Source organism: Doryrhamphus excisus, chromosome 5, assembly GCF_030265055.1.
Source record: "Doryrhamphus excisus isolate RoL2022-K1 chromosome 5, RoL_Dexc_1.0, whole genome shotgun sequence".
NCBI classification, from domain to species: Eukaryota; Metazoa; Chordata; class Actinopteri; order Syngnathiformes; family Syngnathidae; genus Doryrhamphus; species Doryrhamphus excisus.
Window position 1 is genome coordinate 21,679,988 of NC_080470.1, and position 16,086 is coordinate 21,696,073.

Below are 16,086 nucleotides of genomic sequence, written 5' to 3' on the forward strand. Positions count from 1 at the left end.
GGTATCGGATCAAAGCCAATATTGGCAGTCGTCTACCGCCAGCACCTATAAGGACAGCCAATTGGAGTCAATTCCAGATAATAATTTAATGTAGTATATATATGATATTTAATGAGAATAACAAATCGAGTAAAATATTGAAGAAAAGAGTCGCATCGTGTATTTTAGACAGTGAGTGGTAGTATTGTGGAAGTGGCGGTAGAGGGCGCTGTTGTGACGTACTTCCACAGCTAGCTAGCTAGCTAGCTCATAAACTATATGTATATCTATCTGTGAATGTGTCGGCGGTGTGTTGCCGCCTGTCGTGTCCCACTCCAACGTCCGTCTCCCCGGGCAGGCTCTCGCACACTTTTGTGCCCGACGAGAGATGCGCTTGGAAGAAGTAGGACGAGAAAAAAAATATGAAAAAGTGTAAATGAAGAGTAAAGGAGATCAGTTGGTCAGAGAGGCGAGTGCGGCAGCGATCCACAAGTCCAACTCCCAGCAGGTAAGCCCAGCCTTTTAAATTCCACTTTTGTTCCTCTTCCTCACTCAAGACAACACTTTGCTGTTTGTTTTTGGAGCGTTGCCTTTTCACTTTTTTCTGTTAAAATAACAAAAAGGCGACTCTTGCTGCCCGTACATTGTCGATACTATAGACGAAGATGGTCGCCTTTGTTGTGTTCCATTCTGTGCGTTAAGAGCATTAAGCTGGCCCGTCTGGACAGTGACAACAGGTGTTATCGTCTTTGTTGTGTTGTTTTGCTGTGCTAAAACAACACAACAAATGTTGAAAAGTGCATCGATCAACATTCCAAAAAGAAACACTTGTCGAACGTTGAGACGTTCCAAATGAAAGCACATGCCCAGAAGTGGAAACTATTGTTGCAAACGGGAAAAGGGAATCGCTTAAAAAGATAGTGGAAGTTGCCAGAATGGATATTCACACGCTGTAAAGAATCTGGATCTTTTTAGCATGGGCTTCAACCAGCACCCGCTGCTCGTTGAGAAGAGCCAAACATACGTTCACATACCTTAACCATTCCGTTCACGACCACAAGGTAATATTAAAAATTAAAATGTAATTTCAAAGCCAAAATACAAATGTATAAAAAAATGTAATACAACCAAAGCCAAGAATGAAGTTGTCATTTATGGAAATGTAGTTTTGGGGGAACATGTTATGTGCGGATAAAAAAAAAAAGATCCGCTCTGGCGACTCCGTATCCAAGTAAAAGCCAAAAGATAAAGAAGACGATATTCTAAGAATAAAGTCAAAATATGATGGGAATAAAGTCATAATTATGAAAATAAAAAATTGTAATTGTTGAAAATGTAAAAGAAAAAAACAGCAGAATTAAAAAAAAAAACATCTATATGCGGATCAAAAAAAGGCGAGCTGTGGCGACTCCGTATCCAGGTAAAAGTTGAAAGATAAAGAAGATATTCTAAGAATAAAGTCAAAATATTATGGGAATAAAGTCATAATTATGGAAATTTTAATTTTTTAATTTTTTGAATTAAAAGAAAATTGCAATTGTTGAAAATGAAAAAGAAAAAACAGCAGAATTTGAAAAAAACAGCTGAAATATTATGAGTCTAAATATTATCAGAAAAGTTGGAATTTAATATGAAAAAAATGAAATTCTCCAAGAATAAACATGTAATATTATGAGGAAAAATAATGTCATTTTAGTTACATGGATTTGAAATATTAAAGAGAAACTATGTTGTGTTTTTAAAGGCGTAATATTATGAAAAACTGAACAATGAATCAAATTGTAATTTTTGGAAACTATAATATCAGGAGAATAAGCTCACAATTTTATGATTTAAAGTCCTAATTATGAGAAGAAATTTTTATTTGCAAGAGGAAATGTAAAAAAATAACCCACAGAAATAGAAAAAAAAATGTTATTTTTGTTATTTTACAAGAATAAAGTCAAAATATTAAGATAATTATATCGAATAAGGTCACAAAGTCACAATATATGAGAATAAACTAATATCATATTTACTTAACACAAAGCCTTTTCGTGATATAAATATAACTTCTTTGCATATCTACATGTGTTGCTTTCCCAAATATCAAAGTAGCAAAGTTGCATTCTTTCATTTTCACTAAGAGGCCCTCACTGGAAGAACATTTGCACACCCCTACTGTATTTCACAGTGCACTTCCAAGTTGTTATGACTCCAAAATAAATCTGTTCTCTGGTCAAACTGGTGCCATCATCTTATTTACTGTACAGGCACTGTTGAAGTAACATTGGATCACATTTTATTGTGAGTTACCCGACTCTTTTCCTCCTTGCAGTGCCATGGATTCCGAGCAGTACGTCATAGATTCACACTACATAGAAGCTGGCAGCCACTGGCACCTGAGACACGAAACAGGAGAACTAGAGGCAGCCAGGACCCGAGATGGGGACGGCTGGAAGCTGGTGGAAGTCTTCCTTTCTGGAGGTGCGCCATGGGGATTTACACTCCGAGGTGGGCTGGAGCATCGCGAAGCTCTGCTCATCACCAAGGTAACCCGACTGCGTTCCTTTTTCCTTTTTGTTGAGTTGAATCAAAGCAACAACTGGTCTAGTGTGTCAGTGTTAAAGGTTATGGCTCCATGTGTGTATGACAGAGAATACATAAAAAAAAACAGCATCACTCAGAAAACATTGTGTCCACGCAGAAGGAGATGAATGCTTGGTAGCCACGCCTCCACACACAGGAACCTACAAGTCATGTGACTTGCAAACCTTTTGAAACATTCATTCATTTTCTACTGCTTAGCCTCACAACGGTCACGTGGGTGCTGGAGCCTATCCCAGCTGTCTTTGGGCGAAAGGCGGGGTACACCCTGGACTGGTTGGCCAGCCAATCACAGGGCACATATAGACAAACAACCATTCACACTCACATTCATACCTATGGACAATTTGGAGTCGCCAATTTAACCTAGCATGTTTTTGGAATGTGGGAGGAAACCGGAGTACCCGGAGAAAACCCACACATGCATGGGGAGAACATGAAACACACAGAGATGGCGGAGGGTGGAATTGAACTCGGGTCTCCTAGCTGTGAGGCCTGCGTGCTAACCACCTGGCCGCCGTGCAGCCCCTTGGCTAAATATATATGGCTAAATATGTGTGTTATAGTATAGTTATGCTTGAAATGTAAGCATAATTTGTAGCATTTTTTCCATCTTTTTGTTGTTGAGAATTAATATTTTGCTGAAACTAGAACCTATGTTCTGCGGAAAAAGGTCGAAACAAACTTTTTTTCTTTTGGTATATGCAATGTTTATCTACTCCTAGGACCCAATATTTTGTGCGCCTTGAAAAATCTGTCAAAATAATCGAAAAATAATTGAAATAATTGAAAAATGTCTGGGATTGAATGAGTTAAGACGTGTAGCAAAGCCTGCTTTTGTTACAAAGGTGGGGAGGTTGGTATCATGTTCACAAGGAAGGGTTTTCCTTCATGACGCCATTGAAAGCTGCAAAAATGTGAGACAAGCAAGCCTCTTCACTGATGTTGAGAAGAGATTTATCAGGTTTGTTGTTCAGAATTATTGTTACAAGGTTATTAAAAAGTCACTTTTCCATAATAGGGGACTTCTATGCTCCTTCCTAATGTCCACTCGCCTCCCCAAACGCCGGGCTTATAAAGTTCACCTCCCTGTTGACTGTGTAATCATTTACCAACGATGGCCTCGTCGCTTAATTCCAGGCGGTAAAACAGCAGCGCCTGTGTGAGTTTGAGCTCGTCATTTCTTTGCATCGACCCAAAAGTGGTCCAAAGTTCAAACGGCAGGGCTTTTTTTTTTCATTTTTTTTGTTTTAAGGCTCCACTTCATGCCTCCTGGTGTGATGAAGAGCCAGGCCACATTGCTGGCTTGTGTCGTGTAAAGTGGCTGGTTTGACATTGGCTACCTTTTCTTGTTAATGTTTCATCACTGAGCACCACATCGACACCCTCAAGTGGACCCGGTGAGCTTCTAACCTTTACTTTGCTTGAAAAACACCACAGAACCTCTCAGGTCCACTTCTGGCGTGTTGATGTTTACGCTTATATTTAATGTTTCATTAAATGTACGAGCATTCTGCAGTGTATTTGTTACAGGGGTGATGATTATTCAGTCATGACGCATTAGCAAAAAAGTGACAAAATAACATAAAAAGCAAACCCAATCGCTTGTGAACTACAAATGTTGCATTTTGTTGCTGGGTTTTTTAACGTCACAAATAAGATGGAGTCGCCTGTGAGTGATTTTAGGCAACCATAGCATGTATGTAGAGATGAGCGGAGGTTGTAAAAGTTTGCATGGTTTAAATAAGTGTGCCGACCAGAGTTTTTTTTTTGTTGTTTTTTTATAGTTCTCTGTTGTTTCTACATCATGAGTATGTGACCATGCACTCTCGTGTGCACGATACCACAGTGTTGCAAATGTTGCACTGAGCCAACTGTTTTTTTTAATGATTAATCCAAAGTATTAGCCGCTGCTTCTTCTTTGTTGGTGTTTGTGGCTATTTATTCCAATCATGATCATTTTGAGGAGAATGAGGAATCTCTAAGATAAGCCTTGTGGTGTAACTGTGTTAGCTAGCTAGCTAACTAGCTAGAACTACACAATCAACTGCTGATTGACGTCATAGGTAGGAGAGGGAACTGACTTCCTGCTTCCTGTTTCAATGTATTAGCAAGCTCACAGGGTGCTAACAATGAGGTTTTGTGATTAAAAATACCTTAAGAGTACAGTTGGGCTTCTTTTCGGTAAATCTGGCAACATTTGGCCATCCTTCAGGGAATGTGAGGTTTGCAGTGCAGTTTGGTTTGCTAGTGTGTTCTTTGTGATAGCTGGCGGTACCTGGAGATGTGGAATGTTTGATTTTGTCTGAATGATGCATGACGGCCGGTGTGACAGCATACACGGAGTCCACAGACGTGATTTAGGCACTCCTCTCTTCTGCTGACGTGCAAAAGGAATATTTTCTCTAACGAGATAAGCAGCACGTGAAAGTCTTTTTCTAGTTTACTGGAAGCTTTGCTTCTCTTATCTCCCAGTATTTGTCTCCCCTAACACAATCTATCTTTTAAAGCCATAAATAGAGACTCACAGGCGATGTGGCGGACGGTCAATGCAGCCTGGTGTATTTACTTTATATGTCACTTTTACAGGGGAGGATTTATTTAACACTATTGTAAAGTTCTTTTACACACATTTTTACTTTTCATCTTAGCTTTGTAAAAGTATTCCACTTCATCCAGTGTGTTGTTAAATGCAAGTATAGAATGTGTATAGGACAGTACAGTAATCCTTCATTTATCCCTCACTTATTGGTGATAAACGAATTTCCTTATTTATGAATGGAACATTTTAGTAGTTAGAGTTTAGAACACCTGTTTATCATCTTCTAAATAGGCATTTTAACATTAGTAGAGCCCTTTAACATGAAGTAACAACCCTATAGTCAGTTTTACACAACTATAACCCGATGTACTGTAGCAGATGTAATAAAACATAGAAAACCTGTTTATGACATTCTAATTTATGTTAATATAATTTAACATTGTTAGAGCCCTTTAACATGAAATAACAACCCTATAGTCAGTTTTACACAACTATAACCCGATGTACTGTAGTAAATGTAATAAAACATAGAAAACCTGTTTATGACATTCTAATTTATGTTAATACAATTTAACATTGTTAGAGCCCTCTAGATAATGAGATAACACCCCTATAGACATCTTTACACTCCTATTTCCCAATATAATAGATGTAATAAGAGAAAATAAGACCCAGAAAACCTGTTTATGACCTTCTATATATCCTTTTTAACATTGTTAGAGCCCTCTAGACATGAAATAACACCCCTATAGACAGCTTTCTACTCCTATTTCCCAATATAATAGATGTAATAAGAGAAAACAACACCTAGAAAACCTGTTTATGACCTTCTATATAAGCTTTTTAACATTATATAAAAATATTATATACAAAAAAATTGTGTATAAAAATTACATATAGAGCCCTCTAGACAAGAAATAACATCACTATAGTTACCTTTAGATTCCTATTTCCCCAATTTAGTAGACATAAGCACTGAAAATAAGACAGGAAACATGGAAAACCTGTTTATGACTTCCTAAATGCACTTTTTTCATCTTTGGAGTCCTCTAGACATGACTAATACTGCTATAGTTACCTTTCCACCCTATTACCCCATATAGTAGACATAATAAGAGAAAGACTCACACATACTGTATATACGGACACAGAGTTCCTGATTGCTGTCCTTCTTTACTGACTTCCTGTTCTGTACTTCCGGGAGGGGCTATTGTCTCATGAATGTAACATTCAGATACTGCATATCTGGGGTGTCCAGAATGTACATTTTGCACTGATGGATCTTAAGGAGGTTCTATGTAGGACTAAAAAAGGAAGCAACTTATTGAAAACAAGCATTAGTGTGAAAAGCTGTTTATCAGGTAATTAAAAGTTGAAGACCACAGTCTCGAAAAGGCAATATTTTGGCAGAAATGTGGATTGAATGTGATTTTGGGTGAGGTATTCACACTGTCATGATCTCTTGATGACAAAGGCAAAAGGATCTCTCTCTTTGAAGGTGATGGGATGTTGAGCTGCATAATAAGGCCTCTCACAAATGCCTTTGCTGCTGAGGTTGGACGCAGTAAGACAGTTGAAACTTCTTCAAACAGACAAAACAGTCGCTGATCCAGAAAAATGTGACTGGCCCTGGGCTGGCACAAACACTGGCATCAAGTCTGCCGAAACCCATGTTTCAGCTCTTTAGCAACAATTCTGCAGCTACTCCTTACGTACTCCTTTTTGCAACATTTTATTTCCATTTTAGGGATGTTTCAGGTTTTTCTGAGTGATGGTCTTTTGATCAGCTGATCAGTCTATTTCACTTTAATGCTTGTTTGCAATAAATTGCCTACGCAAAATGCTTTTTATCTCACGCCCATTTCTTCTTGCTGCATTTTGAAGCAAACATCCTTAGATGCAACAGTGCAAAATGTAAATGTTCTTAACTGCTCTTAACATTTTGATCAGGAGTGTGATTTATATTTCAAGAAAAACAACATCTCACTTTTGTGTTATAGGCGAAATGCTGCTTTATTATTTCCCCCATATTACAAGATTATTGTGGTAAGATTGAAACTTTTTTTCCTTGTTCGATTACGCCTTTTTTCTGTTAAGATTTTTTTTTTTACTTTAGTCCCAACAAATTATAGCTTTATTCCCATAATATTTTGACCTTATTTTGTCACAAATGATGTTTTTCTACAATTACAACTTTATTTTTTGTTTTATTTCTCATAATTAAAAAATAAATAAATGTATATTTCAACTCTATATTGCTAAAATGACAATATATTTTCTCATAATATCACAAATTTATTGTCAGAGTACGGCTTTTTTTCTTAATATTTTGACTTGATTTTTCAATTATTGTTTTTGAAAGTAATTTTTCAAATATTAAAATTTTCTTCTCATAATTTGACTTTTTTCCCATAATATTGTGACTTTATTCCCATCATATTATGATGTGTTGCCAACCAAATTTAGACCTTGTAAAATTTTTATTATTTATTCTAAATTATTTGTACAAATTACTGTTTATGCTGTACATTGTTCATATTTGATGTCTTTATTCTCCACATTATTATTTATTATTATACGGGAGCCAGGCAACGACATTTCGTTGGCAATTTCACTGCTGTGTTATTGTGCAATGACAATAAAGTCTATCTATCTATCTGTTTCTCATCATATGATTTTTTAAATATTTGAACAATATGCTCCTAAACTGACTATTTTTCCTAACAATATTACCTGTGAAATTGCTACAACTTTTTCATATATATATATATATAAAATAATTTACATTTTTTCTTGTTAAATTCTATTTTTAGAAAGTGCTGCGGGCCACACTTTGGGCACCTGCGATCGACGTTAGGCCACATGGTGTAACAAAGTGGGTTTGAGCATTGCGATGGAAAATCTATCCTGGATCTAATTAACATTCTTCACATTCCTCTCATGACTCAGGTAATGCTCGAGGTCTTGGTGGACTCTCCAGCAACTCAAATAATCCCGTTTTACAAAACCCAGCTGGGTTTGAGTAAGTTTGTGTTGCCGGATGACACATTGTTGCCAGCACCAGCAGTGCAACGCAGCGCCTTGTCTTATCACCCGCTGCCATAAATCAACTGAAGCATCTTGGATTCATTAGGGAATCCTTCTATGGAGACTTTGTGGGCTCCCTTCTCATTACAACGCAAAATGAATGTGGATCATTGGAGTTTATCTTTTGGTTTGGCCAGGTTCAGCAATTCTAAGAACTGTTTCTAACACTGAGATAATGGTTTGATTCCAAACGAAGTATACTGTATATAAAAAAAACAAAAACATTGAATTCTGTTGACTTACAGAAGACGTGCATGTCATGTGGCAGGGTTTATTTTATTAGCGCGTTAGGAGAGCCTTCATAAGTCATGAAACATTTGGGTTTCTTATCTTTGTGACGACTTTGTGACTTCAGAAAGCTGTACTTTTAGCACAATTCAAAACAGACATTGTTGTTTTATCCAGACAGTAGTGTACAGCAACAATTGTTGACATGCCTCTCAAATGTTTAAAAACTATTTTAGTTCATTTAGCCATTTTTATGCTTGAAAATGCTAAATTAATATCCATCCATCCATCTATATTTTATGGTGCTTATCCTCACCAGGGTCGCGGGTATACTTTAATTAATGTTAGGTGCATATTCTTAAAATAAAAATGCAATATGCTGAGAAGTTATATACATATGTTTGAAGAAAAAACTGTATCTCAGCTTTGTCATGTACTGTAGATGAGAAAGTCTATTAGTATCATTTTTTATGTTGTTTTTTTTTAATTTAGCAAATATTTCAACTTTATACTTTAAATAATCTAGAATTTTTTTTGTAATATAATTTTATTCCCATAATATTTAGACTTTATTCCCATATTCTTATGACTTTTTAAAAATTTTCAAAAAGTTTGTTTGTTTCTCATAATATTATGGCTTTAAATATTTCAAATCATTGCTACAAAAATGACTTATTTGACTCTTCATCATATTTATAGTGTATTATCTCTCAAACTGGCATCTAAGGCACCTACAGCTATTACATACACATATTTAACACATTGATATTGATATATTGCTGCACAGACTGTAGCATGCCTTGTTCCGTCAACTTATTTAATATTTATTTATTTGTCATATTTGCTCACCTGTTCAATAAAATTCTAATTTAAAAAGGGGTAATTTTTTTGAAACAAAAATGTATGGAATTGTAATACAAATGTACTGAACCTAAACGTGAATAGTGTATTGTTGCACCCAGACTAATTACTTATTTTGGGGGTCCCCTGGCTGCTAGGAGACATTGGATTTGTCCTGATTTTTCCACCTTCATTATAGATAAATTGGAAAAAAATTGTAATTAATTGGTATTGGCCATGGATGGTTGGTTGGTATCAGCAGTTGGTATCAATTTTCCAAAAATGAACATTTACAATGTAGTTTGTTTATTTCTTCTAGTATTTACTTTATAACTAAAAAACAAATTTTTCTTTGATATTTCAGCTTTCTGTTACTAAAAATAAGTTTCTTCCCAATGTTATGATGTATTTACGTCTTGTGAAATGGTTTGAAATAATTTTTTCCTTTTTAGGTTTTTGGATAAATTATATTCTTAGAATGAGACCAGCCCACAAAAAGAAAGACCTGGGCCATAAAATGCCCCCAAGCAGCCCTTTGGACACACTTAAATTCTTATATTTGAAAAATCGTGATGAATGAAGCCACAGAATGGTGAGGAAAGACTACATGCCAATTACAAAAAAAAGGAAATAGAGTATAAGGTTGCATATTTTCTGCGTTATTCAAGCAGTCCTTAAAAGGTTAAGTAGTGTCGCCTGAGGAAGGCGAACTAAGTGGACTCATTCCTTGTGTGTGCCGTAAAGCTGCCCAACTGAGTCTTGATCTTGCCTGAACTCCATTGACCTTTCCTAGTCCCATCCGTAGCAGCGGTAAATACTTGGTAGGCCCGGTACATACAGTAGATGACAGCACTCGCCCCCAAGGCACCCACATGAGGTCTGGGGTCAGCATCCCGTCAATGACGGGACATCTTGTCAGCAAAAAATAAATAAATAAAGGACACATTCCCCCCCCCCCACACCATCCACCACCACATCCTTCCCCTTTGCATCCCCTCCTTGGAGAGACACCATGCTATTTTAGAGGACAGCGAGCATCCAGGATGGCTGGACTTTGACTGATTGCAGCCTGGAGGAAGAGTGTCAACAAAGGTCATGCCATGGCTCACGCTGATTAGGCGGCGTTGCTGCACAGTGTTTAGAAAAGCAGAATAAATCTCCAGTGTGGATGTTCTAAGTAAGCCTTTCTTTGGCAAAGCACGCTGGCATTCTCTGTTTAATAGCCACGTTCTTCATATGAGGACTAGTTTGACATGAAAGCCAAACTGTTGTGTAGCCCTTGGCTGTCCTGCAGATAGTCTGATGAGCTGTTTGTCCTCCATGCATGAACTACTAGACAACAAGAATGCATTTGCTCCCAACTCCACTTGCATGTACAACATATGCTAAGGCAGGGGTCTCAAACTCAATTTACCTGGGGGCCACCGGAGCTAGGTTCTTGGTGAAGCCGAGCCGCATTAGGTTTTCAAAAAAAAACCCAAAACGCATTTATTAAAAACTGGAAAAAAAATCAATAAAAAAACTATTTTCAATGCTTTTGCTTCTGCTATACCCTACACTTTTTCAGTACTTTGGTTCCGGTTTTCCACACCAAAATATCTGATAAAACATTCCACTATTCTCAAATATCTTAATTTTTATTTTTCTATACACAAAATAAGACAAATTAAGAATAATGACAATAAATCAATCAATCAGTAATAAATAAGTAAAATAATAATAAAACAGCAAATAAGAAAAACGTAAGAAACCACATACAGTTGGTAGAGAAATGATTTTTTTCAGATTCAAATGTACAGTATTAACAGTTATTTAACCTTTAACATGAACATTAATGAAACTTAATAATTTTACCCAATAGCAAGTTAGCATCGTACTCAACTTTAACATGTTTAACATGTTTGAGATGCTTTATCTTTCCGTTTTATTCCAAATAATTTCCTGCATTTATTTGTACCCAGCATCATAAGCCTTTAGCTTCATTGCTAATCCAAAGCAAAACAGGTCGCGGGTAACAGGGTAGGGTAACAGTATGGGCAGGGCAAAATCATGTTGTGTCCGGTGTGCACACAGCTTTAAGTTGTCATTTCAACCTTAAACTTTGGTATCAAGGTGGGGGCCTCAAACTAGCGTCTCGCGGGCCGCATTTGGGCCGCGAGTTTGAGACCCCTGTGCTAAGGAATTATACACTATACGTATTACCAAACGTATTTGATCAGAATCATGTATCCTAATGACTTGGCCTGCCCACGGGAGTATAAAATCAAGCACCTAAGGCATGCAGACTGTTTCTATAAACATTTGTGAAAGAAAGGGCCGCTCTCAGGAGCTCAGTCAATTCCAACATGGAACTGTCATCGGATGCCACCTGTGCAACAAATCCAGTTGTGGAATTTCCTTGCTCCTAAATATTCCAAAGTCAACTGTCAGCTTTAATATAAAAATGGAAGAGTCTGGGAACAACAGCAACTCAGCCACCAAGTGGTAGGCCATGTAAACTGATGGAGATGGGTCAGCGGATGCTGAGGTGCATAATGCAAAGAGGTCGCCGACTTCCTGCACAGTCAATTGCTACAGAGCTCCAAAATTCACTTGGCCTTCAGATTAGCCCAAGTACAGTACACAGAGAGCTTATGGAATGGGTTTCTATGGCCGAGCAGCTGCATTCAAGCCATACATCACCAAGGCAATGCAAAGCGCTGGATACAGTGGTGTTAAAGCACACCACCACTGGACTATTGAGCAGTAGAGACGCGCTGTCTGGAGTGATGAGTGAGCGACACCTTGTTGAAATATTCCTACATTGGGACTCGTTTGCTGGCTCACAATATGCTAATTTACTGCTCCACCGCCACATAGGGGGAAAAAAAGGAGGAGATGATGAGGAGGAGGGTTCACTCTCTGTAGCACCAACACCCACATGCAGCTGCAGAGTGAAGCCTCTTGTCATCCAGCCTGAAAGAGAGATGAGGACTATCGGTCAACTGTCCATCACACGTCATTCTCTTCTAGTAAATCATATGACAAAATATAATTGTGACTAACAATACAAATAAAGGTTTGCAAACTAAGTGAAATGAAAACAAGGTGTCAAATATAAATATTGACAACTTACAGAAAATACAGTTGTGAAGAACACTCAGTAGTTCACAAAGTAGGACTGTGGCCTTCTACCGTAGTGCAATCAGACTTTCCAAACACTCTTTTACAGAGACATACACACACACACAATCTTTTACACATACTTAATTATTACACACTTAGTCTGCTGACTTCAATGACATTTAAGTGAGACTGCGGTTCTTTTAACAACTTTTGCAACTTTTATTCTGTCATCTTTGACAGACACATCAGTTCAAGCGCAAATGTTAATAAACCACTTATAAATACTAATTATGCTAATAAATGCCCTCATTAAAGGCTGCACGGCGGACGAGTGGTTAGCGAGCAGGCCACACAGCAAGGAAACCTGAGTTTGATTCCACCCTCGGCTATCTCTGTGTGGAGTTTGCATGTTCTCCCTGTGGGGGTGCTGGAGCCTATTCCAGCTGTCCTCGGGCAAGAGGTGGGGTACACCCTGGACTGGTCACCAGCCAATCACAGGGCACATATAGACAAACAACCATTCACACTCACATTCATACCTACGGACAATTTGGAGTCGCCAATTAACCTAGCATGTTTTTGGAATGTGGCAGGAAACCGGAGTACCCGGACAAAACTCATGCACGGGGAGAACATGCAAACAGAGATGGCCGAGGATGGAATTGAACTTGGGTCTCCTAGCTGTGAGGCCTGTGTGCTAACCACTCATTCACCGTGCAGCCTAATAGACTTAATTGTCATAGCAAATTGAAGGGGAAAGATGACCAATCATGATAAAGCAGTATCTGTCCAAAGGTTTGTTTAACTGTAGAGGCAGAAGTACAGATTATAGTAAAACTCAGTTCATATGATTAAAATTGTTAGGGAAAAAAATATTCAATGATATAAGTGCAGAGAATTTTAATAATTCATAATTTCATTTATAACTTCATATAATAGTTAAAAATGTTAAAGTCTATTGGAATTCATGTTTTTATAAGATTTTGGATACATAGTTAAAAAGTGTACTTCCCCTTTAAGACTGCATAGAGCTGATTTACTTCCTGGTTCACATTTAGCCGTCAGTTAGCATTTGAGTTAGAAGGCATACGGTTTTCTTACCTCTTTTGTCTATTTTCAGTTAGTTGAAAATTATTGTGTTAGCCAGCTATTTTGTTTGTATTCTTGGAAATAAACGTGGATTAAAATATTTTTAATATTTTTTCGTTACAAACAAAACGCTCTCTTGTGTGGATTTGTGGAGCTACAGCTGAGCTACGGACACGGCCTGTGGAGTTCAACTTATGGCAATAGACTGATGTGTAAGCCAAAGCTAAAGGCTTTCAAGCTAATCAAACCTCTACATTAACATTGATGTCTCTTATAAGTGGAACATTTTGTATCATTGTCTTATTGTTGTATGAGCAACAAGTGGTTGCTTTTGTAAACATCACCTACTTTGGGGTGCATGTGAATGTGTGGGTGTGTTTGCTGTTATTTACAAGTGCAGCATTGACAGCAGTTTGCTAGTTTTGATCCTTGTTGAGTTGCTTGTTGAGTATGAAGTGTGTCAATTTTTGTGTTTATGGAGAAAGTAGTTGTGGTGAGATCTCGACACAGATGGAGGACATACAGAATATCTGAACATGCCATGGCTGTTCTAATTACGTATGTGGATTGCACGTGTGGACAAACACACACAGGGGTCTGCTAGTGTGGAGTATGGAAAAAAAAAAAAAAACATTGTGCCCAAACCTCACACCAACAAAATGTACAAAAGACACAGGCACAAAGACAAACAATAAGCCTACATTTGTCTTACAACCTGCAAAAAACATAAGCACGTGTAGAGTTTTTGACATGTCAAAGAACTTTTGAAGCCAGTCAACGGCTCAAAGATCAGCATGTAAACCGGCCGTAGGAGCCCGTACGACTGGTTCGGACCGAGTTTTAACATTTTTGACCAGTGATCTAGTGACCAGTGTAGAGTGCTACGCATCATCACGTCATTGAATGCATCTTCTGAATGCCTTATATTTGTATTTTACTTCATTTAGACATTGTTATACTTGAATATGCGTCCTTTAGGCAAAAAAGGCAATTTATTGAATGCCCTGAGGATACAATGAGGTGAATGAATGCCAATGTTCACAGGCATATTTTTGACTTTGGAGAAGTTAATGCTAGGTTTAGCGTTCCTTCCTGTCCAAAGAGTTTTTAGAATGCACAGTAAACTGTGTTCATGTCTCTCATAGGGATTGTGAGAGATATGAAATATGGGCAAAGTTCCAAAATATGTGCACTTTTCCTCCAAGGTAGTGTAATATAATGTATTCATCAATGTTTTGTGACACTACTGCCACCTGGTGACCAGTATACTACATATTTATATTATTAACGTCATTCATTTTTAAGTGTCTCAATTCCAATGAGCCAAAGGCAGCTGAGCGTTTTTTGTTTACAAAAGCTGGTGTTTACATCGTATGGTGTTCAGCTGTATTTATATATATATATATATAAGTATATATATAAGTTTTTTTTTCCCAACAGAAACCAGAGGAAAGCCACAGTTGAGACTTTACATTGTTTTCTTAGCGCTGTGCAAATATAGAACGGGCAACTTGGAATCACCCAATCACTGCGTTGGTGCTTGTCAAACAGCCCAGTTGTTTATTTTATGTTTTAGTGCCACAGCTAAATATATCCAAAGTGCTGTTTTGCAGTTGGCAATGTAAGGCACGAGTATCAGGCATCGATTCAGGCTCTCCACAAAATACATGACCATATGGGGCCGGGGTCGGGAAGCCGGCCAGCCTCCATAAAACTCCTTGGCTGAAATGGCTGCTATCTGGGCCCAGGTTCCTCGCACTAAGATCGCGTAATGTTCTGTAAACGTACACATGCCTGTGTCGTTAAGTCATCCCATCACCCCCCCGCCCGCCCGCAGGTTGTGTGATAATTAGCTGCAGAGCTTGTCTCCGGTATGTTAACGTGCCAAGCGTAGAGCCGAGCGAGGACTCGGAGGTTCAACGCAAAGACGGAACGCTCCCCACAGCTTCGACCCGTGGGCCGCCGGGTCGGCTCCAGTGGACTTGTCAGTCTTTTCCCATGGGTTGCGGCTTCAAACACGCAACCACTTTTGTTTTTGCTTTCCAGCTGCAGCTCGGTTGAGCATTTGATGGCCTCAAAGATGCGTAGCTGACCAGCCCCTGAACAGCCAGGGCCACTCGTGGAAAAAGAAAGGATGCAACTTGTTCATATGCTAAGAAGTTAGGTATATATCAGAGCTTTGGGATACATTGGCCGGCCACGGCGGTGGCTCCTCCCACAGCGGGTGACGTCCTCCTATGGCTGTTATACATGAAATAATCATTTACTTCAGTTTAGTATGGTAAGCCGTGTAGCATTCTCCGGCGTGCAGGACCTGCACCACATTTTGGTCTCACTTCTTTGACACATCCATGCCCTACATTTTCTGGCTGGTCTTGGCTTCTTGCTGGTGGGCTTGATGTAGAGCTCTGGCTCTGGAAAATAGAAATGTTGCCCCCCTACTGGCCCAGAATTACATTGCCTTCAAGTTTGAAATTCACATACATGTATAAGACTTCGATCTGTAGCTCCTGGAGGGGTAAAAAGAAAGACGTCTTTGGCATTGCCTTAGTCACATCACATCATATTCACGTTATCGCCAAGGAAAAAAGGAGCCAACTTCCAACGGTGTGGGCTAGCGTGGAAATCAC

The 16,086-nt window shown here is 38.4% G+C and overlaps 1 protein-coding gene across 3 annotated transcripts in view; it reads left to right on the plus strand.

Moving 5' to 3' along the window:
* The first annotated feature begins 218 nt into the window (after positions 1 to 218).
* shroom2a (shroom family member 2a) overlaps positions 219 to 16,086 on the plus strand; it is a 47,716-nt gene continuing 31,848 nt past the window's right edge. The window contains exons 1-2 of one of the 3 annotated variants that reach the window (XM_058073663.1): positions 219 to 487; positions 2,297 to 2,510. In XM_058073663.1, coding sequence (XP_057929646.1) covers positions 2,301 to 2,510 — 210 coding nt within the window. In that variant the 5' untranslated portion in view covers positions 219 to 487; positions 2,297 to 2,300. Of the gene's footprint in view, positions 488 to 2,296; positions 2,511 to 2,688; positions 3,966 to 16,086 lie in introns of those variants that run through there. The other 2 variants (XM_058073664.1, XM_058073667.1) reach the window with 2 other exon arrangements.